A 24,021-nucleotide genomic window follows, 5' to 3' on the forward strand; every position below is an offset into this window, starting at 1 on the left:
CATATAGAGCTACAGATATCAGTAGTCTAACTTTGTATAAAGCAAAGTCCTATGTTCCAGCCTTTCCGTTTTTGTCCCAGCTTCTCATTAAGAAGGATTTTATAGCAGATCATCAGTTGTAAATATACACCATCCTTGGTTTATTCCTCACAATTGAAGAGTTGCCCTATTTCAAATGTTAGCACTGATGCTACAGATTTTAATTTTGAATAAAACTGGTGTTTTGCCCATTGAAGATGATCTCAGGTGGGACTTGAGCTCCACCTTGTGGTCAAAGGCAAAATAACCAGAACTTGATCTGCAGGCTGCTCTAGCCCTCACTTACATAGAGAGGACAGTTCTTTGCTCTGCCTTTCACCATTGTGGTCATATTTGCACTCTCTCCGATTGCTAGGTCAAGGCCTATATTATGTTGTGTGTTTCTGTGTCTTTCATGTCTTCTGTTAGTTCCTGGCCTCTTATTTGTCTTCCTATCTTTCTTCTAAAAAACCCCCACTCCACCCCTTCTCTGTTTTCCTGCGCCCGCTTCTTAGCGCATCCCGATACAGCCTACCTCATTCCTTTGTCTTCAGCCTTCCTGTTCATCTCAGCCTTTCCAATCCAGACCTCCGTCCTCCATGTTCTCGACCGATCTTCCAACTCCCACGCCTTTCCGCCTCCGTTCCTATGGCCACATTCACACCAGAGATTTATTCCACTTTTATTCCAGTTTAAACAGTCATGGCTTCCCCCAAGGAATCATGGGAAGTGTAGTTTGTGAAGTGTGCTGAAAGTTGTTAGGAGATGCCAATTCTCCTCACAGAGCTAGTTTGTCAGGGTGGTTTAACAGCGATTTCCTCTTCCCAGAAAACTCAGTACTGTAGCTCTGTGAGTGGAACATGAGTCTCCTAACAGCTTTCAGTACCCTTCACAAACTACACTTCCCAGAATTCTTTGAGGGAAGCCATGACTGTCTAAAGTGGAATAAATCTCTGGTGTGAATGTGGCCCATGTTAAAAAAACAAGTGAGGAAAAGAAAGAAAATAAAATAAAGTGCTCATTTGCCTGGAAGCTCCCACAAGCCCACCAGTTTCTGGAGCCCTGCCAGGCTCCTTGTAAGCCCACCTGAGTCCAGGGCAATGGGGAAAGCTAAGGACAAAATGGTGATTCCCGCCAAAAAACACAAGCGCTTGTCATCTGGAGCCTCAGTTTTAGAAGCTTCTCCAAGACATCATCCAAGTCCGTATAGGGAGGCGGTCGCCAACCCCCCCTCCCCTGGGTGCTTTGGCAGTTAATGACATGGTAGGCAGGGTGGCCATGCTCACAATTAGGGTCCTTTGATCCTCAGGGCCTTTGCACTTGAGGGGAACCCAGCCATGGGGCTATGAGGTTCATACTGCCTAATGAAAGGAAACTGGAGGAGGAGGTTCAGGGTATGAGGCATCTATCAGCTGCAGAAGTGGCATCTTACGAAGAGGGAAGACACTCTTGCTCAGAACTTAGAGCCATTTTTTCGACTAAGTCTCCTCCCCTGAGGACTTCAGAGGTTTCCAAGAGGTCTCCAGGGCACAACCCTCCTGTTCTTATCATACCCATCCGGCCCCCCATATTCATGGAACTGAGAATGGTTCACCCTCTATGGCTCATGTTGTTTTTCCTTTGGCTCAATTTTATTCAGCCCCACCTCCAGCAGTGCAACCGCAGTTATCTGCGTGTTACAGCAGTGAAAGGACACCATTCTGACAGCCCTCTCTAAGGACTCAGCTGGCCAGCCTCAGCCTACATCACAGAACACACTGCAGTCTGGGCTTGGAGTGACACATCCGCAGCGTGCCACCACGTTAGATGGGGCAGCAGCGGTCTCCCAGACTCCAGTAGCAGTACCCTCATCCCCTGCCGTTCCCACCCAAGCCTCGAGGGCTGCAGTCCAATCAACGGCTGACCCACAGGCTCTGGAGCCACCTGCTCAGCAAGTGGGTCCTGTTAGGCAGGAGAGACATGTTTCTCCTGATCCACATGATGTCCTGAGAGGGCAGGCCACAGGAACTAAACACCCAGCTAAGGAGCCCGGGCCTGACAGGGAACAGCCTGACCCTGAATCTGACCTCATTGTATTGGATGAGGAGGAATGAAGTGGGGCTTTAGAATCAGAGGAGAAGGTCTCCACACAGCTGTTCCAAGAGTCTCATGTTCTCACTTTACTGTGTAAAACTATGAAATCTTTGGATCTAACCAGCAGTGCAGTGGCCAATTCAGAAGTGCAGGGTCCCTTCATGATAGTTACAGCCAGCACCACCCTTTTTTGCTGCTGCTGGGTTGAGAATGAGATCCTTGTTAATGCCTTCTCCCATAACAACAGATGTCCCTAGGAGCCAATACGCATGAAAGGGGAGAGTGTTAGCTACTGAAAAGAGTCTTCTCAATGGCCAGCTCACTTCCTTTCACTTTGATTGGCTCCAATCAGCAAGAAAGGACAAGGCAGTATGTTAGAAGACTCTTCTCAGTGGCTAACACACTCCCTTTTCATGTTGATTGTCTCATAGGTTACTGGAAGAGGGACCCTGCTGGGACCCTGCTCCCAAAGATGTAAGAGGTATAAGACTCCCTGAGACGCTGGACAACTACACCCTTGGATCTAACATCTAAGAATGACCCACCAGCTCTATCTACCTCGAGGGTGGCAGCAGCATGCCGGGATCCGCAGCCAAAGTCCACGGTGATGAAGCTAACCCCAGCATACCTAAACTCATCTAAGATGAGTTTTCCAATCTCCTGCAAATGTAAAAAAATCAGTTTCAATAGCAAATACTTTTTTTGTGTTGGAGCAGAGTTTAATGGATCAGTTGAGAGCACCTCTCATAGACACTTCTGTTTCTGGTCTTGTGAATCCTTCTCCGAATCCCAAAGATTTGTATGCTCAGCTCAAGGACACCCTATACTGGATCCAGTATCGCAGGTTCAGGATGGGGACTCTCCTATCCATCAAAGAGGCCCTGAGGGAAGGGGACTTCCTCTCTTCCATTGACTTCAAGGGCTGACCTGCACGTCCCCATCTTTTGTCCTCACAGTTATCTGAGATTTGTAGATGGCAATCATCATTATCAGTACAGAGCCATGCCCTTTGGCCCCCAGAGTTACCAAAATCATGGTCATCCTGGTGGCTCACCTCAGGTTACAGGGGATCCATATTTTCCCCTATCTAGATGACCTACTACTTCGATCACCTTTATTCACAAAGGCTTGGGAGGATCTATATGTCACACTGGCCTGCTTGAAGGATTTCAGTTTCCTCATCAATCAGGAAAAAAGTTAGCTACATCCTTCTCGAAGACTCCAGCACCTAGGAGCTGTATTAGACATAGTCAAGGGGCACGTGCTATCCCCAGAACAGATTGTCACAATTCAGAAGGCAATTCGCTTCAACCTGTCTTCCCCAACAGTGGACATGTCTCTAGCAACAGCCCTAGGCTTAATGGTCTCTGCTTTTCAAATAACCCCATGGACAAGGCATCATTGTTGTGCCTTGCAGTGGGCACTACTCCCCTTCCAGCACAACATTGTAGCGAGACATCACCTATGAGTAACTATCTCCAGTTCCGTCGCCATTCCCTGCATTGGTGGTTGCAGGAGGGTAATCTGCGCAAAGGGATGGTATTACAGGATCCACCTCTAGAACCCATCCTCTGTGAACCTTGCTACTGAGCTGGCTCTAGCTGAGAAAATGGCTCCTCCAGAGATAATACGACAACAAAAAATGGATGCCCAAACAAATGAACTGTTGTTTAAGGATACTGCTGAGCCGGCTCATAGCGTTGGGAATGAAAATAAAGGAAAAAAGTGCTCCACTCAGCCTGAATTATCAAAGCAGCCAGAGGTAGTAAATGGAGAAAGCACACTGGAAAGTTTACTGGAAATGCCAGTTCAAGGCTGGATTCTTATGACAATGAAAGATCTTGAACATATTAAAGTCTTTCTCTCAGAATATAACAACCTTCTAACTACATTGGCTGAAATAATTAAAAAGACTGGTTTGAAATCTGGAGTTGCAGATTCTGTAACAGAGGTAAGTGAAACCGGGATGAGCCTACAAGGAAAGTGTCCAGAACGAGAGTGAGTAGAAATCAAAATCCAAAGAAGAGCAATTTAAAGAAAAGTAAAAATGTCAAAAATGTAAAGCCAATGCATTATAAAAAGATCGAGTTTGGAAAACTTTTCAAACAGCTAGACAAAGGCCTTAAGCAGAAGGCAGGACAAAAAGCCACGCAGACTTTAAATAAGAAACCCAATGGTGACAATCTAAAACCGCACTTTGATGACCTTGGCTCAGCCCACCTCACCTATTTCTCCTCTCATATCAGATCAGGACCTGGTTCCAGATAAAGTTACGCAGGACCCATGGTCCCTGACTTCACTGAAAAGAAAACCATCACGGGAGAGTTGTGGAAAAGATAATAGCAGCTCGGGTTATAGTGTTTATTCCCACCCTATATGGGTCAGCTCTGGCATGTCCTACCTGAGATCATCTTACATGCACGAGAAAAGAGACCTTTGGTCTTACCGTGAAACGGTCTTCTAAGTGCATGTAAACATGATTTCAGGGCCACTCCCTATCTGAGCTGGGTCAATATCCTCCAGGATGTGAGTGACAGCAGAGAGCACAGAGCGCAGGGTTTTTTGTGTGTGTTTGTTGGTTCTACTGTTGTTATGTCTTATCTCTCTCTGGTTTGGCAAGGAAGAACTGTCCTCTCTACATAAGAGAGGGCTAGAGCAGACTGCAAATCAAGTTCTGGTTATTCTGCCTTTGACCACATGGTGGAGGTCAAGTCCCACCTGAGATCATCTTGAAGATGCACGTTGAAGACCATTTCACAGTAAGACCAAAAGTCTCTTCTATCTCTCAAGATTAGAGCTGTTTCAAATGCTATTGATGCCAACTGTTAACATTTCTGTGCAATAATGAGAAACAGGAAAGCATTAAACCAAGTGTCATGCAGATTTGTGTCCTTCAGGTTCAGCAATGAAGTCAAGCACATCAAAATCCAAACCAAGGAGGGTTTGTATCGCATCACAGACAAGAAAGCCTTCAAAGGACTTATAGTAAGAATCAGTTTGCCCTCCTGTCTTCACCACCACTCTTACAACTGAAGAGAAAAATGGGGCTTGGGGGAACAAAATGAGAAGAGAAGAATGAGAGGAAATTGTAGGGAGGATGAAAGCTACAGTATCTTTCAGTTACAGGTTTGGAAAGCTTCATCATAATAGTGATGATGACTAAGGGCCAAACTAGACATTACATAGGATGACAACGATGTTGTGTGAACAGTCTCAACAGTCTGGGCTGTTTGTTTTGTTTTAACTGAAAAGCAACCACCAAAACTGATCAGAAGCAAAAGAACACAGTAAGGAGGAGCTTCTTCATACTTTCCTGCTCAATATCCAACCTGTCCTAGAGATGTTTTCCAGCTTGGTAGGGGGATCACCTGCTGAGTGGACTAATGAAAGGAAGGGAACAGGTTAAATGCTCCTTCCCCCAGCCCTTCCTACACTCAAAATGGCAGCCTCCTGTGGCTGCTTTTGTTTCTTTCAAATCAAACTTGAGAAGCTCTTCATGCATGTCCTTTGTAATCTATAGTTGAGCCCTAGGAGTCAGTTCATGACATGTCTCTCATGTTACATAGAAGCCAGGGAACCATTTATGGAAAGGGAAGTTGGAGTTTGAGGGTAAAAACAGAAGGTGACACAGAAGCTGTTCCATTTTGTTTTAATATTGTTCTAATAGATGCCTTGCATTTCATGTCAAGTGAATGGGTTGGATACATCTTACTAACTACACATCAGCATTTTGTGCAAGCTTTGTGATGTCACCTGTATGGGGAATCTCTTCTTTTTTTCTATAGGAGCTGGTAGAGTTTTACCAGGAGAACTCCCTGAAGGATTGCTTCAAGAGCCTTGATACCGTGCTGCAGTTCTCCTTCAAAGAACCTGGGAGCAAAACAGTGTCCAAGCCCTCTGGTATGTGTGTGTGTGATATGGGTCTCATCTCTGTAGTTTCTCTCTACAGTTTCAAGACTCAGGGAAAATCAGGGGGCAATAACAATCCTTCTTTGGGATTATTCTGGGCAAAGGACAGATATCTGCAGGGTACTTGCAGACAGAGGATGAAATTGGTGCTGCTCATGAGTGCAAGTTTTTTGCACCTTCCTCATGGCATCATTGTCATCAGAACACCAGCCCACATTTTTGCCATTAATCCGGATTTTCTCTTGCAGTAGGAAATCCATTAACTAAAAATATCCGATTATACATTCGCAGTTACCACTAGTGTGACAGCTTATTAACACATTTGGGGGGGGGTCATGTGTGAAGAGACCTTTCAGTGGGTGGTCTCTATCACCACATCCCTACTTCCATTTGCTCCTTACCAGTGCACCACATTTGTTTTGGCAGCCCAAATGATACAAACATGCCTACTGTATTTCAAGTTGTTGGATGCAGCAGGCATGTCAGAATTTATCATAGAATCATAGAATAGTAGAGTTGGAAGGGGCCTACAAGGCCATTGAGTCCAACCCCCTGCTCAATGCAGGAATCCCAATCAAAGCTATTTCGACGCTGTGAACTAAAGCCGTTCTTACACTTCTGGGCAGATAAGAGATAAGGGCTGTCTAGCGTGTGACGTTAGTTTGCTGGAAAGATTAACTCCTTTGTAGCTGGTTAAAGAAATAAACTGCTCTCTGTTTGGGACATTGAAAATTGAAGGAGTTTTGTTCCTTTGGTTTTAAGAATGACAATTAAGAAGATCATGGATGTACAAGAAGGGACTTTATCTCTAGACATGTTTCAGAAAATAATGAATGGGATTAACTCAATAAAACAAGAACTGAGAAATAATAGACAAGCGTGGAGAATTGAATTTCACGAAATGAGACAGGAGCTGAAAGAAACTCAGGATTCTATGAGAAAGGAGAATAAAGATAGATCTGGAAAACAAAAAAAGGATGGAAGAGAAATTAAAGGCAAGGTTCAAACTATGGAGATTGGCTTAATTATGGACATGAAAAAAGATTTGGATTTTCTGGCTGTGATGGATCCTGGAGACAAATATTATAGTTTGGAATTCAGCGCTGTCCTTGAAGGAATTGAAGAGATTGGAGATAAAGATATTATCGGTTCAAGAAAATTCTTGGACTGGAAGGATTTGATGGAACTTGAAATGGAGAAAGTTAACAGAATTAATCCCTGTTTTGTGTCAATGGAAAAACCTTCAAGAGATGTACTAGTGTATCATGTGGAAAAGAGGAACAGAGATGCGGCTTTGCAACAACACTTCAGTGATACGTTTGGATTTGATGGTAAGAAAACATCTGTGATGGAGGAAATTCCTATCAGACTTTTATTATATGACTATGACAGCAAGATTTTTGGGTGCGTAAAGATGGAAGATGGACCCAATATGGATAATGACAGAAGAGCGATTTAAAATTACTGGACTTAGTAGATTTGATGAGTTGGATTAATTGGCATGTTTATTTAGAAAAAAAATTGATTGACATATATCTCAAGGATTGGAAACTTCTCTTTGACTTTTTGTGGAAGATTAAAATGATATGATGTTAATGAGATTTGAAACCAACTAAGATAACCGTTGGAGGAAGGTGATTTTATAATCTATTAAGAGATAGGTTTGTTATATATTATAGATTTATAGCTGAACTATGACAAATCGGAAGTCAATATTCTTTCTTTTTTATATATATATATATATATTTCTTTCTTTTTGTATTGTACTAGTTATTGATTTGTGTTGTTTTCTTTTTGTATTGTTTTGGTTTTGAAAATTGGAATAAAAATTAATTGGAAAAAAAAAAGGCAATAAAAGATCTGGTGTGATGAACACGATGAAAAAAAAAAAAGAACTCAACACATGTGAGGGATTGGTTTGGAGAATGTAATCACAAACAGACATCAGGACTTTTTATAGAGATCTTGCACAAGGCCTCTTTTATTGGAATTCCAGTTTAGTTAAATATTAGTCTTGCGCAAGACCTCTGCATTATGTTGTGGGTTTGTGTTTTTTGGAAATTGATGTTGCCCCCCCCCCAAAGCACAACCTTCCATTTTGCCGATGGCTAGTAATGTTTGGTCTTGCCCTTTTCCAGCAGAGAAAAAAAAAGATGCATGCATACAGGTACAGAGATAGCCCAGAACAGGAAAAGGAAGGGGGGGGGATAGTGATTGAGAAGATGGGCCAGAAAACAGCACGGAATCATTCCTTCAAGGACTGCCTACCGGTATGATAGGAAAGAGCAGAATACCCATGAAAAATCGAAGGCTAAAACGAGCGTGTGGACAGTGGTGCACCAACTGTGCACACAGAAAGATCAGATCTGAATGACCTGGTTGTGACATAAGTCCCCTGCCCTGTCTGGAAGCAGACTCCAGATATGGCCCAAACTCCATGGCCCAAGCTTTGCAAACTATCATATAATGAACAATCCATTACTGTTCCTTAATAGATGAGGCAATTCCCCACCAATCTTCAGTGGTTGCCTGGCTTTCTCTTGAAACCTCCTGTCCATCTATTGCATCTTATGGAGGTCTGCTGTGGCTTCAGATTGGCTCATATAATTTGCACTGTTTTGTAGTATTGCTGTGTAGACCAGCCGTCCCCTGCCTTCTCTATCCTGTTTGGCTAAAATACATAGAAGAGCCCCTCCATCCATCACAGCTTTAGCTGGCGAGAGCACAAAGGGGAAACCCCACATTCCTTCCAGGTCTCTTTTCAGCTATTAACATGGCTTCTACAGAGAGAATGGGTTGGAGACTGGCTGTATACACATTACCCACTTAAAATGCAGCTAGTTTGTCCTTTTTCTCAATTCAAATTAAAACTGGTTGGGGGGGATGCATCAAAATGCAGTATTTCATAAGAAATGACAGAATAGATACAGGATAAGTATAGATTGTGGCTAATGTCATGTGTTCACCACTTCCCAAGCCAGCTGTGCCAGAGCACTGGATGCAGAGTAAACAGGAGACTGTACACAGTTTAGGAGAAGCATGCAGACTAGCAAGCCCTGATACTTGTCTGTCAATGTTCTGCAGGCACTTGTTGACCACAATTATTTTCACCTAATACATCATATTTGATCATTGTTTTAAATGCCAGGAGTGGTATGGTAGAGTAGCTAAGTGTGGTGCAGTTTCAGAGATGTGATAAGCATTCCCTGATCCTATCTATGATTAAGGCTGTGGGCACACTAGTTGCTTCAAAAGCAACGAGAATGTTTTTCCTAGGCTGCATTTTGAAGTGACTCTGCCCTCAGCTGGACACACCTCCCTTCCCTACTGCTGACTTCCAACCTTTCAGGACTGCCCACAGCAAAGTGGTGGGCCAATCACTGTCTCTGCTGGAGCGTACAGCAAAGTGTTTCCATTGGCCACACCTGGAGGGGCAATGGATTGATCTACCAATCAGTTGTGAAATCTGTCTGAAGCAGTGGTGGCTGGTGGCTCCATGTCAGTAGAGCAGTGGAATCTGCTCTGAGTTTTAGTGCTGCACCTTGGACAGCTACTCAAATGTTTGGACTAAAACCCGGAGTGGATTCCACTGCCCCGCTAACATGGAGCTACCAGCTGCCACTGGTCCAAAGCTGAATTTAAAAAACAACAACACTTGAGCTGTTCCGACCAGGTTTTAGAGTAAAAAGGGGTGGAGTTTGACTAGTGTTGTGTGCCTGTTTTCAGAAAACAGAGGTGGAGACACACTGGAACCAGCACAACAGGAAGTGTGTCTCTACCCTAACACTTGTTTTGTTTCCTTGACAGGGAAAAACTTGAAGTATTTTGGTTCAGCAAAGGCTCGCTACAATTTCTGTGCACGGGACCGGACAGAACTGTCCCTCACAGAGGGAGACATCATAAAGATTCTCAACAAGAAAGGGCAGCCAGGGTGGTGGAAGGGAGAGGTCTATGGCCGGGTGAGCACCTTTATAGCCATACAACTCTGAGCTGCTTGGTTTAGAGAATGTGGTGCATTTTGGAAGGAAATGAGACTGATATCCCCCACCTCCCATTCCAGAAGTGAAGAAATTTTGAATCCAGAAGACACTTAAAGGTCCTGTTGGGACTTTATGTACTGTTCCCACAGCACTAATGCACCTATCTAGAGGCAGGTATCTGCAGCTCCATGCCACCTTGGCCAGTTTTAAGCAAGGCAATGTGCTGCTGTCTTTCATGTGGCTATCTACACAGTCTGCTTGTCAGATAGGAACTGAAGTTTGTGTCCCAGTCAGATTGAGACCAGAACTGTATACATCCCTAGGGCAAAGGTTACAAAATGATCAGAATGGAGGCAAGCCTGGGTGTGGAATAGGTTAAGCAATCTAACAGGCAGAACAAGAGCCAAGAGTAGGTGAGGTTGCAGCCAAGGAGGGGGTCCAAACAGAGCAACAAGTACAAGGGACAATTGGAGCCAGAGTCACGGAGAGTCACGGTTGGCCAAGTACTTTTATCCAAGGAATAAGAACTGGGGATCAGGGAGCAGAGGCTTGAGCTCAAAGCCAGATGGACCACTGCTCAAGTAAAGATTTAGGTCTGACATATAGTCAGGTCAGGAGAAACCAACAGATTGCTTAGGGAAGTGGAGAGCCAGCCGAACAATTCTTCCTGTACTCTGTAGAACAATGGTGCCCCTTCTTCCTCTCCTCTGTAGCCCTGAGTGATTCATCAGAAGGGGCACCAACACAGAAAGCAGGAAGCTCCTCGTTCAAGTTCCAGTTGATTCTGGTACTTCTGGAATGTATATTTATTGGGCTGCTGACGTCTCCTGGGAGGGCTTTTAGTGTCCGAGATTTGAAAGGAATAAGCAGACCTTTTATCTATGTCTAGTTTTGCTGTTTCTACATGTAAACACATCCCTTCCACATCACCAGGAAACAAAAATTACATAGTCTCCAGAATATGTTGCTCTATATTGTTGTGCCTGAACTGTGAAAGATGGGAGAGCGCTAGCCTGGATTACTATCAATCCACAAAATGATGTCACAGTTGCCATTGGGGCATTGGTAGCTGCTAAAAAATAGCATACCTCCAATGAGGTTAGGCTGTGTATGTCAACCCAAAGCTCCTGAGGCTGGAGCCTCATTTGAATGATTAATTCCTAGTATCTATCAGCAGTCAAGAGTTTACTAGATAGGACTAGCACCTGTATCAGAAAAACTGTTGTTGGCATTTTGAGGCGTAAGTCTGTGGCTCTGGGAGCATTCTCATTTGTTGGGGTACTGCTCATTCTTTATCTTGGTGTGCTTTCCCTACAGGTTGGCTGGTTCCCAGCAAATTATGTGGAGGAAGATTATTCAGAGTATTGCTGAGGGCACAGCCTAGATGAATGCATTGAAGGATTCTTTTGCAGCACATCCTGGAGCAACCAACAGAATAATTTTATTTGCTTCCAGGAGCCATTGCTGTGAAAAAACTATTATTATTTATGAACTCTCTTTAGTTCCCCTCCCATTGGTTTCTGACCTTCATTATGCATTCTTGTGTCAAATAAACTGAGTGAGTAATAACAACCTGGCGGTGAATGCATCTCTATCCTCCATACCAAAGAGCAAGCCTCATCATCCAGGAAAATCAAAATTGGACATGGGAAAAATAAAACTACAACATGCAACATGCTTTTTTAACCTCACAATTGCTCACAGCAACAAATATATTATTGTCCAAGTTCTCTTTGAGTGTATGTAATAACTGCATACCTCAGCACACCAATTCCTTATTTTCTGAATTGTCACACTGTCCAACTCATTGTATCCCTGAGTGGGTTTTAAAACTGCCAACACTCCAATGCATTCTCCCTAGACTCTTCTTTACTGCTGTCCAAAACTGGTTATGAGCAATGCAGGAGGGAATCTACATGTGGTAAAGAGGTCCTTCAAATCTTCCACTCCAAACAAGCTTAGGTTGGTACTCTGCTTTCTAGAGGGCAGAGCCTCACAAAACCAAACCATCTGGCCAGGTGCCCCCACTGTCTTGGACAGTAGAGGTTATGTTTTGCATGCAGAATGCCCCATGTTTCATTTCTAAGCTGTGTAGACTTTGAAACGCACAGGGATCTTTTTTCACAGTGTGCTGTTGTAATGGTTTGCAATTGTACACACCTTTGCTCGATGACATCAGCTAAAGCAGCAGCTACCGTCCATGTTGTCTATACACACAGGTGGGCATTTTCAACCTACCCTTAATTAGTGTTTCCACATACCTTTTTTTAAATTTTTTTTTTTCCAATCTTTCAAAAGAGAGAGGCTGGAAACATGGACTCTCGCAGAACTACCAAAAGGGAGAAAGACCAGTGGATGTAAATGGGTCTTTACAACCAAATGAGGTGTGGACAGGGATATCCAGCACTACAAAGCTAGGCTAGTTGCTAAGCAATACTCCCAAAAGTATGGTGATTATTATGAAACCTTTGCACCTGTGGTCAAACACACTTCTATAAGGACATTCCACAGTATTGCCACCTCAAAGAAGATGCAGGTTCAACACCTGGATGTAAAGGCAATTTTCCTATATGGAGACATTGAGGAAGAGATATATATGCAGCAACCACCAGGGTTGGAAGAACCTGGGAAAGAAGGACATGTGCAAGCTTCAGAAAAGCATTTATGGTCTGAAGAAAGCTGCTAAGGCCTGGAATGACAAACTAAACCAACCACTACTTAAGGAGGGGTTTACGCAAAGAAAGGCTGACCCCTACCTATACTCGAGGCTCAAGAATAATAATAGATGGACGTTCATCTTGATTTATGTGGATGGTTTGGTCTTATGTCACCAATACAAGGAAGACAGTGATGAAATCATGAGAAATCTTAAGAAGGAAACAGGAGAGAAAGACCTGGGAGACATCATTACTGTCTTGGAATCCAGTTGGAAAAGGGAGAAAATGGAAGCTTCTTCATTAACCAGAAACAGAAGATAATGGACCTGATAGAGCACCTTGGGCTGACAGAAGCCAGTGTAGCAGAAACACAGTGTAAGTGGGCTTCTTTAAAGACAATGAGACCAAGGAAGCACTGCTAGACAACAGCCAGTACAGCATGCAATTGGAAAGCTCCTGTTCATATTAACTATAACAAGACCAGACACTGTAGCAGCATCTGGGATACTGTGCAGAAAAGTTAATGCACCAGCAAAGGAAGGTTGGACTGCAGTCAAGAGGATAGGAAGATATCTAAAGGGAACTGCAGATTTGAAATTAATGCTACCTGCAAACAGTAATCCCAGACTGGTGGGCTATATGGATGCAAACTGGGGTGAAGACAGAGAAGACCAAACATCCACTAGTGGGAATCTGTTCTATTATGGAGGAGGAGTCATCAGTTGGACTAGTAAGAAACAGTTGTAGCCCTCTCCTCTACAGCACATATCTGTAGCACAAGCATGTCAAGAAGCTACACAGACTACTCTTAGACTTTGGAATCCATGAATGCATGAAGACAACAAGACCTGTATTTGCTCTCCCAATCAGAAAGGGTGACACCGCAAACAAAGCACATTGATACCAAGCATCACTGCATGAGAGATGTGCAACAGAAAGGGCTCATTGAGCTGAAGTACTGCCCAACAGAAAAATTGGTGGCAGATGTTCTTACAAGCCACTGCCCAGAGAGTGTTTTTGTGATCTTTGTGAAGTGATGGGAGTCATGAGTTGGATTGCGAGACAATGAGAAGGGGTGTTGGAGGTTTCACTTCAACCAACGCAGTGTCTCGCTGTGTGCTCTGAATCTATTCACTATTAGGGGCAATAGATATAGTTAGTCAGTTGAAAGGGCCCTTGCTTGAATTCTCTCCTTGTTATTGTTCTCAAGTTTAAGCATGCCTCTGATTGGTTAGACTGATATTCTCACACCTATCATCACTTCCAGTTTCTCCTCCTCCTTCCCACATTTCTCTCTCTCCCTACCTTTTGAATTTAGCTAGTGTAGATGATTAGGCTTTCCTTTCCACCTGTATTTTCTTAATAAAACAAGTTTATTTTGTTTAAGATAAACACCACTCTCTTTCATATTCTTTTGTATGTCCAATAAATTCTGCTGCATAAAGCAATTCTCTTCACCTTTGTGGCCTGGCCTTCCTTCCATTTCCTGTATGCATTCCTTTTTGGTTTCAGGTCATCTCTTAAGCTTTTTGTGAAGCCACATTGGATTCTTCTGCTGCCTTCCACCTTTCATCTTTGATGGAATTGTTTGCCATTTTGCCATTAGAATATTCTCTTTTAGAAACTCCCACCCATCCTGGACTCCTTTTCTCATTAGGGTTGCTTGCCATGGAACCTTACTAACCATTGTTCTGAGCTGATTAAAATTGGCTTTCTTGAAGTCCAGGGTACATGTATCTCAGCTTTTGCTTCCTTTGAAATCACGAACTCAAATATAGTGTAGCGACTTTCCCCCAGAGTTCCCATAATTGCCACTTCATCCACCAAGTCAAACCTATTGGTTAGAATCATGTCAAGGATAGCTGATCTTCTAGTTGCTTCCTCCACTTTCTGTAGGAGCAAATTATCTCCAACACAAGTCAGGGATTTCTTGGAGGGGCCATGTTTGGCAGAATTTGTCTCTCAAAAGATATCGGGATAACTGAAGTCCCCCATTACTACTACTACTACTTGAAACATAGGCAGTTTACTTTTCAAAAGTTTCATCCTTGCCATCTTGTTTGGGTGGTCGGTAGTTGACTCCAACCACCATATTCTTTGTATTCCGGTTGAGCTGCAGCCAGGGTAAGAAGTGTTTTAACTTCTCTCCGAGACTGTCTTCCTTTTGCCCTTGAGCTTCCTCATAGAGCAAGTCTGTTTGAAATTATAAAAGCCTCTTACTACTACTCCCACTTAAGAGTAAATAAATATCTAAGCGTTCAGCTCAGATAATACCCGAGTCTCTGCCAACTTTTATCTACTCACCCTTAATTGCCTATGTTCATACTATACCGAAGACCTTCACCGGCACTTTTCCGGAAAACAGAAACAAGCCTCCTCTGTTAACTGACTGCTTATTCATGCCTGACCCAGTTATTTATTCCTTTTAATATAAACTTTGCTAAAGGAATTGTAGGGGTCTACAAGGCAGAAATGCAGAGAATTAGGCTTATCTGAGGAGGAGAACAACCAACAACAACTCACGATCACACAGTTCTTCCCTCCCAAGCTAAAGCCAATTTCTTTGGGAAGGGAGCCGTTTGAATGGACTTTGGATCGTCAGCTCTCTAATCATTTAATGAGAGATTCTCCACAAACCAAGAATTTGGCACAGGAACTTTTGGACGCAGGCTTTAACTGCTCTTCCGGGGATGATGATGTTCCAACAGAATTGTTAACTCTCGACTCGCTGCATGAATTGCAGGACTCTATGACTCTATTTCCAATTACTTATCCTCCTACCAATACGCCTATCCAGCAGAATACAGCTGACTCATATCCCACCCTACTGGCAAGAGATGATATTATGCTAAAAGAACTATCCTCGATTAAAGCATATATCACAGAGACCAACAGCCTATTGACAACATTAGTCCAAGCCATGGGAGTATTACTTAGTAACAAATCGGAAATCAGTCACTCTAGCCCAGATACCTCCTCTAGCACTACAAATATAGCTAACAAAAGGACCTCAAAGATACACCCCTCCTCCAAGGTGCCAATAAGGGCCACAAAAAAATCTAAAAACATCAAAAATGTCAAACACAATCCAGGGAAGAAAATGAATTTCAAGCCTCTCTTTAAGCTCCTAGATCCTCCTGTAAAACATCCGGAGACAACTCTTCGTTCTCGCGACACAGGCATCCAGAAAACTACCTCCCAGAAGGCTCATCCTAGGACGACTTACACCTCTGATCATCATTATATTAGATCCAGGGATTCCTCTGGAGAGAAAGGCTCATCTTCCAAGTCTAGTCCAGCAAGACAAATTTATAAGCCTGATCCGTCTAGATTGAATACTCTTCAATCAACAAAGAACCAAAAGTCCATTAGGAAGAAAGACTCTTTATATTCATCTAGGACAAAGGCGAAATTCATTCTCCCATTACCACCTAGTACATTTTCTGGGCCCCCTCCCTGGAAACTAGTGTTACAATCAAAGAAGCTCGCCGTTATCTACCATCAAAAAAATTCTGACACTCGACTTTCCTTTCCGAATATTCCTTTTTTAGATTCGTGCTTTAGTCGTGCTCTTAAATCTGTATATAGGCAGAGCTTGATCAAGCATATGACTAATCTTTCCTCTAATTCTAGACCTTGGAGACTTATTGTCACTTTCCACTCTGAATATGTGACAAATAGGCTATATGATGCAAAAGAGATTTTACAAAGGCAAGGTATCCTACTCTACCGTTATTTTCTAAATACTTCCCCCCCTAGACCGTTAACATTACCCCAGCCCATTAACATAGATTCCCCTGACAGTTCACTTTCTAGTATTAAGTCTATCTCTCCCCCATATGATCAATCTATTACAAGTTTGGGGCACAAAGACAAAGAAACTAATTTATTTATTTATTTATTTAATTACATTTCTAGACCGCCCTATAGCAGAAAGCTCTCAGGGCGGTGTACAACAAATAAAATCACAATTAAAATATGAGCAAGTGTGGAAAAAATATATATATATAGTACAATTATAAAACATTAATAAAATTGCCATTGAGATTTATAAATTAAGATCATATTAAGTTTAAAATGTTAAATTTAAAATATTTAAAAATTTACAAAATTTAAAAAGCCTGGGCGAAAAGGTAAGTTTTTACCTGGCGCCGAAAAGATAACAGAGAAGGCGCCAGGCGTATCTCGTCTGGGAGGGCATTCCATAGTTCGGGGGCCACCACCGAGAAGGCCCTAGATCTAGTTGTTGATCTCCGGGCCTCTTTATGGGTTGGGACCCGGAGAAAGGCCTTCGACGTCGAGCGTAGTGAACGGGTAGGTACATAGCGAGAGAGGCGCTCCATCAGGTATTGCGGTCCGATGCCGTTTAGGGCATCAGACATTCTCCACTGATAAGGAACTTTCAAGCTCTCTGTTTCTTATGAAAATTTATGGTGATTTCACCAACGGAGAAGAGACCTCTGCCTCCCATTCCTTTGCAATGCTGCCCCCTCAGGACCAACTCGACGTTCTGCTAAGATTAGAACATTTTAAGGACCATCTGTTGAACATCTTTAAAGAAGGGAACAATGCAGAGAAACAACGGCCAGCAGAGACCGCCCCAACCCTCAACTATTCTACTTTGCCTGAAGAGACAGCACCACTCCCGAATGATCGGCCCTTCTATCATCCCTTACCTGCCCTTCCTAATACTAATCAGTTTCCAGGGACCTCATTACTTACACCTACCTCCCCTAACACAGTTGGTTTGGGCAACGATTTATCTGACTCCCACAAAGAAATATTTTCCTTTTTCAATCCAAAGGTATTCCATTGACAACATAAATCTCGCTCCCATAACCTCATTTCTCATGTCCCTTGTATTAACCTCCCCAAATGACACTCTTAATTTACTTTCTTGGAATATTGCTGGCTGGTCGTCTAAATGCAAATCTCCTGATATGATATATATTTCCCATTTTGATTTAATTTTTCTCCAAGAAACTTGGGCAGTTGATAAAATCTCTCTTGTAGATTTCAACACCATCGAAAACCCAGCTGTTATACCTAAGGGCAGAGGTAGACCTAAAGCAGGGTTGGCCATTTTATATGCAACCTCTCTGGCTGCTACCATCTCCAAACTCCCCCCCTGTGGATCCTTGGCTATGGCTGCTATTCTAAAACTAAATGATCTTTCACTTCTACTAATTAATGTCTATATCCCGCCTTTGCCAACCAAGAAAGACATCTCTGAAGCCTGGGAGACCTTAGAGACTTATATCCTGGACATTGAATCGCGTTTTCCCCACATTCCCTTAATTTTAATGGGTGATCTCAACGCCAGGATAGGTCCAAATAAATCCACCATGTTTTCCTCTAACCTATGGGACGCCATAGACCTTAACGAAATATGGTCTTCCTATGAATGGTCTTCCAAAGACCAAAAGGTAAATTTTGGAGGTACCCGCTTAATTCTTATGGCGGGCTGCTTCAATCTTTCAATTTTGAATGGCCATAGCCAATACGACGGACGAGCGGAATTTACCTTTATTTCGGGTCGGGGTAGTAGTTTGGTCGATTATGCTCTAGTCTCCCCTATATTACTTAAAGATATTACCCATTTCTCAGTAGGATCTAGGCTAGATAGCGACCATCTCCCTCTATTGCTGTCAATTTCAACCACCAAGACAGCCCATCTTTAATCCACTTCTTTATCTCATAATAATAGTTCTATCCAACTCAGACATAGAACAGTTAAGTGGTCCCAGGCCATTTCAGATAGATTAATGGTATTTTTGATATCCCCTCCGGCTCTGGAGATCAAGGAAAGGATAATAAAGTCCACAGACTCTCAATTCAAACTTGCTGCCTATTCTGACCTGACTCTAGCATTAGTTCCTTTCTTAAAATGCAACCCCGTTCCCCCCAGACTATACGGCTCATCTAACGAGAGTCGTTGGTTTGACAGCGAATGCGTTGAAGCTAAGAAAAATCTAAGAAGGATCTACTCCCAATATAGAATGAATAATTTAAACCATCTTCCGCCAGAATACTACGTCACCAAGCGCAAGTATAAATCTATGTTACGCCTTAAAAAGAAACAATTTATTCGTGCAGGGTGGAAGTCACTAATAAATGCTGCCAAATTAAACAACTCTAAGCTATTTTGGGCCATGGTTTCGGACTCTCTTGCTTCCCACAATTCAGTTGCTTGTCACATCCCTTCCCAGGTATGGGAAAACCATTTTTCAGCTATATTCAAGGATATCACTGGAACTCATTCCTTTAAGCTAAACTGTCCAAATATCTCAGAACTTCCCCCTTGGAGGCCTGTTACTCAGGATGAGATTATCCTTCTCATTAATGGCTTGAAATCTGGTAAAGCTCCAGGTCCGGACTCTATTCCCCCCGACTTATTGAAGACACATTCCTCATGGTGGGCTCCAATTCTTTCCAATCTTTTTACATGGATAAACTCCTCCGGCCTTATTCCATCTTCATGGCTTGAAGCAATCATGATCCCTATATATAAAAAAGGGTCCAAGGATAATCCTAACAACTATAGACCCATCAGCCTACTATCTATAGTAGGGAAATTGTATGCCTCATACCTTAATGATAGACTGACTTCATGGATTGAGGAGAAATCCGTTCTTGGCCCCGAACAGTCAGGTTTTAGGAAAAATAGATCTACCCTAGACCACTGCATACTTTTGAGACATCTAGCTGAAAAATATAACAGCCCCCTAGGCAGAGGTCTATATGTGGCCTTTATTGACCTTCAAAAGGCCTTTGATTCAATCCCTAGAGACAGACTTTGGAAAAAACTTTCGCAAACCTCCATCGAAAAAAGACTTTTATTTCTCATCTACCAACTTCACCAGTCCTCCACCTTTCGGGTTCGATGTAGTACCGACGGCTCAATGACTAATCCCATTTTGGTTAACAGGGGAGTCAGACAAGGATGCATACTGGCCCCCACACTTTTTAATCTTTTTTTAAACGATCTCAGCTCCTATTGTCAATCAGTCAACTTCCATTCTCCCAAAATAGCCAATCAAGCCTGCCCCTTACTATTATACGCTGATGACACGGCCTTATTATCTCTATCTAAAATAGGCCTCAGAAGGCTTTTACGTGCATACATGGCCTATTGTACTACTAATCATCTGTCTATCAATTTTTCTAAAACAAAGATTATGATTTTTTTCCCCACGTTTAGCAACGCCAGAATGGAGAATTAATGGTCAGAGGATCACTCAGGTTCGAGATTACAAATACTTGGGGATCACGTTTAATTCCTCACTATCATGGACCCCTCATATTCGAGCCTCTGTCACTGTGGCTAGGACTACAGCTAAAGCGCTACTAAGATATCACTTTCATAAAGGCGCTCAATACGTCCCTGCAACCATTAAAGTATTTGCCGCCAAGATTACTTCCCAACTTTTGTATGGTAGCCCAATCTGGACCCCTAATATATGTCCCAAAATAGAAGTGATTCAAACTAATTTCCTTTGTGCCATCCTAGGTGTACCTCGCTGTGTCCCCAACGCTGTACTGAGACTTGAAACAGGAACGCCCTCCTTAGAATCCCTTGCTTGGTCACGTACACTGTGTTTCTGGGCCAAAATGGCCTCCTCCACCTATACACAGGGACATTCCTTTGCTATCCAACTAGATCTCTTTAATTCCTCTTGGGCCAAATCGATCCTGCATAAATTTTCCTCCCTCGGTATGTCATGGGAATCACTAACTACCTTAGACCCAAACATAATTAAAGCTACCATACATAGAAGATTAAGAGATATAGACCTCCAGCGGGACATAGCTAACGCTGCTAAAACCTGTTCCCCATTATACTCTGGCTTGAGATTCTTTACCCCTTTCCCTGCCCCATACTTAGAGTTCTTAGACCGCCCTTGCTATAGAATAGCTTTCACTAGGGCCAGGTTTTAACTGCCTAACATCAGCCCTTCTAGAAGGCCGCTATCGGGGCATTCCACAAGACCAACGTATTTGCTCCTGTCCCTGTAACGAAATCGAAACCCTTACACATACCCTTTTTATCTGCCCCTTCTATACCATCCCACGAGACAAGCTCTTAAATCCCTTACTTAAATATCTTCCTCCTCACTGCACATCTACAGACCAATTGCATTTCCTACTAAGTGGTAAGAACAAATCCATTTCGTTTGGGGTTGCCAAATTTCTCCATTTGGCCCAATCCATACGTGGCAAAATTATCACTAACCCTCTGCAATGATAGCTTTTATTTGTAAACTTTTTATTGAAATTTTATTTGTCTGTTCTTTTAAATGCCTCTATGTAATGTTATGTATAACGGGTCATTGACCGCACAATAAAATTGATTGATTGTATTCCTTGCTCCATTTATTTTAATTCAGGTACTCTTGGTGGAGCTACCAAGCTCATCCTCCTATATTTCCGTGCAGATATATATATATTTTTAACATATAGTCTCTCTTTCTATCTCTTCTATATCTCTTCTATCACTTCTATATCCTTCAGTTGCTGTATTCCAGTCATAGGAGTCATCCCACCAAGTTTCAGTTATACTATCAAATCTCGTATTTACTCTCCTGTATTAAGAATTCAAGTTCATCCTCTTTGTTTCTCGTACTCTGGGCGTTAGTATACAGACATCCAAGACCATGTAATTTACGGCCTGGCTTCCTTCCTACATTTTTATGAAGACTATTACTGGGACCCAGCAGAGCTATTCTCTTACTGTGCACAAGCTTTTGTTAGTCGTTACCGCCAAGTTTAAGTCTCCCTTCCCCTTAGGATTAAATTTAAAGCTCTCCTAATGAAGGTCTCCATGCTGTGGCCAAACACATTCTTCCCAGTTCTTGTGAGGTGCAACCCATTGCAAGCAGTCCATCTTCTAAGAAAAGTAGTCTGCGGTCCCAGAATCCAAATCTCTCGTATTGGCACCACCTTCGTAGCCAGTCATTCACCTGGAGTATTTTTATTTCCATTTCTACTCATTTTCTAAGTACTGGAAGGATGGATGAGAAAACTATCTGGGCCCCAAAGTCTTTGAGTGTCCTTCCCAAAGCTGCAAAGATCTGACATGATTTCTTCAAGGCTCTGCTTGGCAGTTTCATCCTCACATGGATAAGAAAGGGATATCTGTCAGTGGGCTTTATGAATGATGACAATCCTTTCGTCACATCTCTTAATCCATTCTCCAGGGAGACAACATACCTGATGAGTCCATGGATCTTCTCGGCATCCTTGGGTTTCAATCCCATGCAGTAGGGAGTCTCCCACTTTCACTGCTCTTCTCTTCTTGTTGTTGTGGGACGTAGTTTCATTGCCTCTGCTTGACTGAGCTTCAGCCTCTTGCTTGCCGTCCAATGGGGTCTCTGGTAAATCTTCCCTGCAGGCAGTCCTCTAGTCTCATCCTCAAGTGCCTGAAAGCGGTTCCATAGTGAAGGGTGTCTTCTAGCTCTTCTGCTCCTGCCATTCTTTTCCACGGAGTAACAACGAAGTGCTCTCCACAACAGTCTCTTCTTCTGCTTCAACATGTTATTGTTCTACCTCCTGTATTTGCTATTGTTGTTCCAGCATTCTATCTAAGAACTCTTCATCTTCTCTTATACTCTACAGTGTGGCCACCTGCCGTTCCAGGCCTCTCATGCTTTCTTCCAACACCACCACTTGTTGCATGTGTACACCATATTCTCAGGCAAGAAAACAGAAACTGCACACACCTTGTAGGTCACCACCACTGAAGTGTCCTTCCCATCCATAGTCTCTAGTGCCTTTTGTTTGTTTCTTTCTACTTGCATTGGAATGACCTGTGTTTTGTTCTGTCCTCCTTCAGGGTGAACAGGAGAGTCCCACTAGTATGTGGTGCACCATTCAAGAAAAAAAAATACGGACTTCCCCTTTGACCTCTCCCACCAAACTCCTCTGCCAAACTCCTGTTAGTTCTCCCTGTTCGCTCTCTCTCTAAGAACTAGCTCGCTTATATATCCGCTGGGCCAGCTGACACAACGCGCTCTGCTCTGCTCAGTTAGGAGTTCAAAGAAAGATTATCTAACTGCTTCCAATGCTGGACAATCACCTGGAGGGCTCACATTACCATTTTCTCTGACTTCAGTGTGTTCCCACCCCTGTTCTTTGAATCCATATACACATGAAACAACCCACAATCCACTGGTTTCTTATTGGGATTTTGACAGGTGGCTGGGTACAACCTAACTGTTAATCATGTGGCGCCTAATGACATCATGTGATTGACAGGTGAGTTGCCACAGCCACCTATCAAAGTTGACCTGCAGGGAGCCAAAAAGTTTCCCCATCCCTGTTCTAATTGTTGAGTCTCAGGACCAACAAGATTGTCCTCTTTCTAGTGGGAAATCAATTATCTGAGTGAAGGCAGTTCAGTGAAGGCAGCCTGGACTGAGACAACAGGGGCCTGTGTGTTTATTCAAAGCTGAGTCTACAAGGTTCAGATTAGGATGTTTGAATATTTAGAAACTGATTTGGGAGAATAGTCAGCTTCAACATTCGCAGGAGATAATGGCTGAGAAGCGGCTGCTGTTGCTTAGAGAGGCTTTGCATAAGCTTTATATGATCTTATTTATTTATTTATTTATTTATTTGTTATTATTTAATTTGTATCCCGACTTTCCTTCCAGCAGGACCCCAGGGAGGCAAACAAAGAGCTAAAAACACTTTAAAACATCATAAAAACAGATCTTAAAATACATTAGAAAAAACAGCTTTAAAAACATTTAAAAAAAACTTTAAAAAGGGTTAAAAACATTATTAAAAACATATTAAGCAATTCTAACAGACGCTGACTGGGATAGGTCTCAACCTAAAAGGCTTGTTGAAAGAGGAAAGTCTTCAAAAGGTGCCAAAAAGATAGCAGAGATGGCGCCTGCCTAATATTCAAAGGGAGGAAATTCCACAGGGTAGGTGCTGCCACACTAAAGGTCTGTTTCCTATGTTGTGCAGAACGAACCTCCTGATAAGATGGTATCTGCAGGTGGCCCTCACCTGCAGAGCGCAGTGATCGACTGGGAATATAAGGAGTAAGATGGTCTTTCAGGTATCCTGGTCCCGAGCTGTATAGGGCTTTGTACACCAAAACTAGAACCTTGAACTTGGCCCGGTAGCAAATGGGCAGCCAGTGCAATTCTTTCAGCAGCGGGGTGACATGTTGGCGATACCCTGCCCCAGTGAGCAGTCTCGCCACCGCATTTTGCACCAGCTGCAGCTTCCAGACAAACCTCAAGGGCAGCCGCACATAGAGCGTATTACAGTAATCCAGCCTGGAGGTTACCAGTGCGTGGACAACAGTGGTCAGGCTATTCTGGTCTAGAAACGGCTGCAGCTGTCTCACCAGCTGAAGCTGGTAAAAGACA

General features: G+C 43.0%; 1 protein-coding gene and 1 long non-coding RNA gene across 8 annotated transcripts in view; one reads left to right on the forward strand and one right to left on the reverse strand.

Annotated features, from left to right (window-relative positions):
- Positions 1–735, reverse strand: part of LOC133390617 (uncharacterized) — a 71,811-nt gene extending 71,076 nt beyond the window's left edge. For both annotated transcript variants that reach the window (XR_009764437.1, XR_009764436.1), the window contains exon 1: positions 554–735. This is a non-coding gene — a long non-coding RNA (uncharacterized LOC133390617). The remainder of the gene's footprint in view (positions 1–553) is intronic.
- VAV1 (vav guanine nucleotide exchange factor 1) overlaps positions 1–11,552 on the forward strand; it is a 141,004-nt gene extending 129,452 nt beyond the window's left edge. For 3 of the 6 annotated variants that reach the window (XM_061639393.1, XM_061639383.1, XM_061639427.1), the window contains 4 exons: positions 4,989–5,076; positions 5,877–5,991; positions 9,808–9,959; positions 11,298–11,552. In XM_061639393.1, coding sequence (XP_061495377.1) covers positions 4,989–5,076; positions 5,877–5,991; positions 9,808–9,959; positions 11,298–11,351 — 409 coding nt within the window. In that variant the 3' untranslated portion in view covers positions 11,352–11,552. The other 3 variants (XM_061639404.1, XR_009764428.1, XM_061639412.1) reach the window with 3 other exon arrangements.
- Positions 11,553–24,021: the final 12,469 nt, after the last annotated feature.

The sequence above is a fragment of the Rhineura floridana genome, chromosome 1 (genome assembly GCF_030035675.1).
Source record: "Rhineura floridana isolate rRhiFlo1 chromosome 1, rRhiFlo1.hap2, whole genome shotgun sequence".
Taxonomy (NCBI): Eukaryota; Metazoa; Chordata; class Lepidosauria; order Squamata; family Rhineuridae; genus Rhineura; species Rhineura floridana.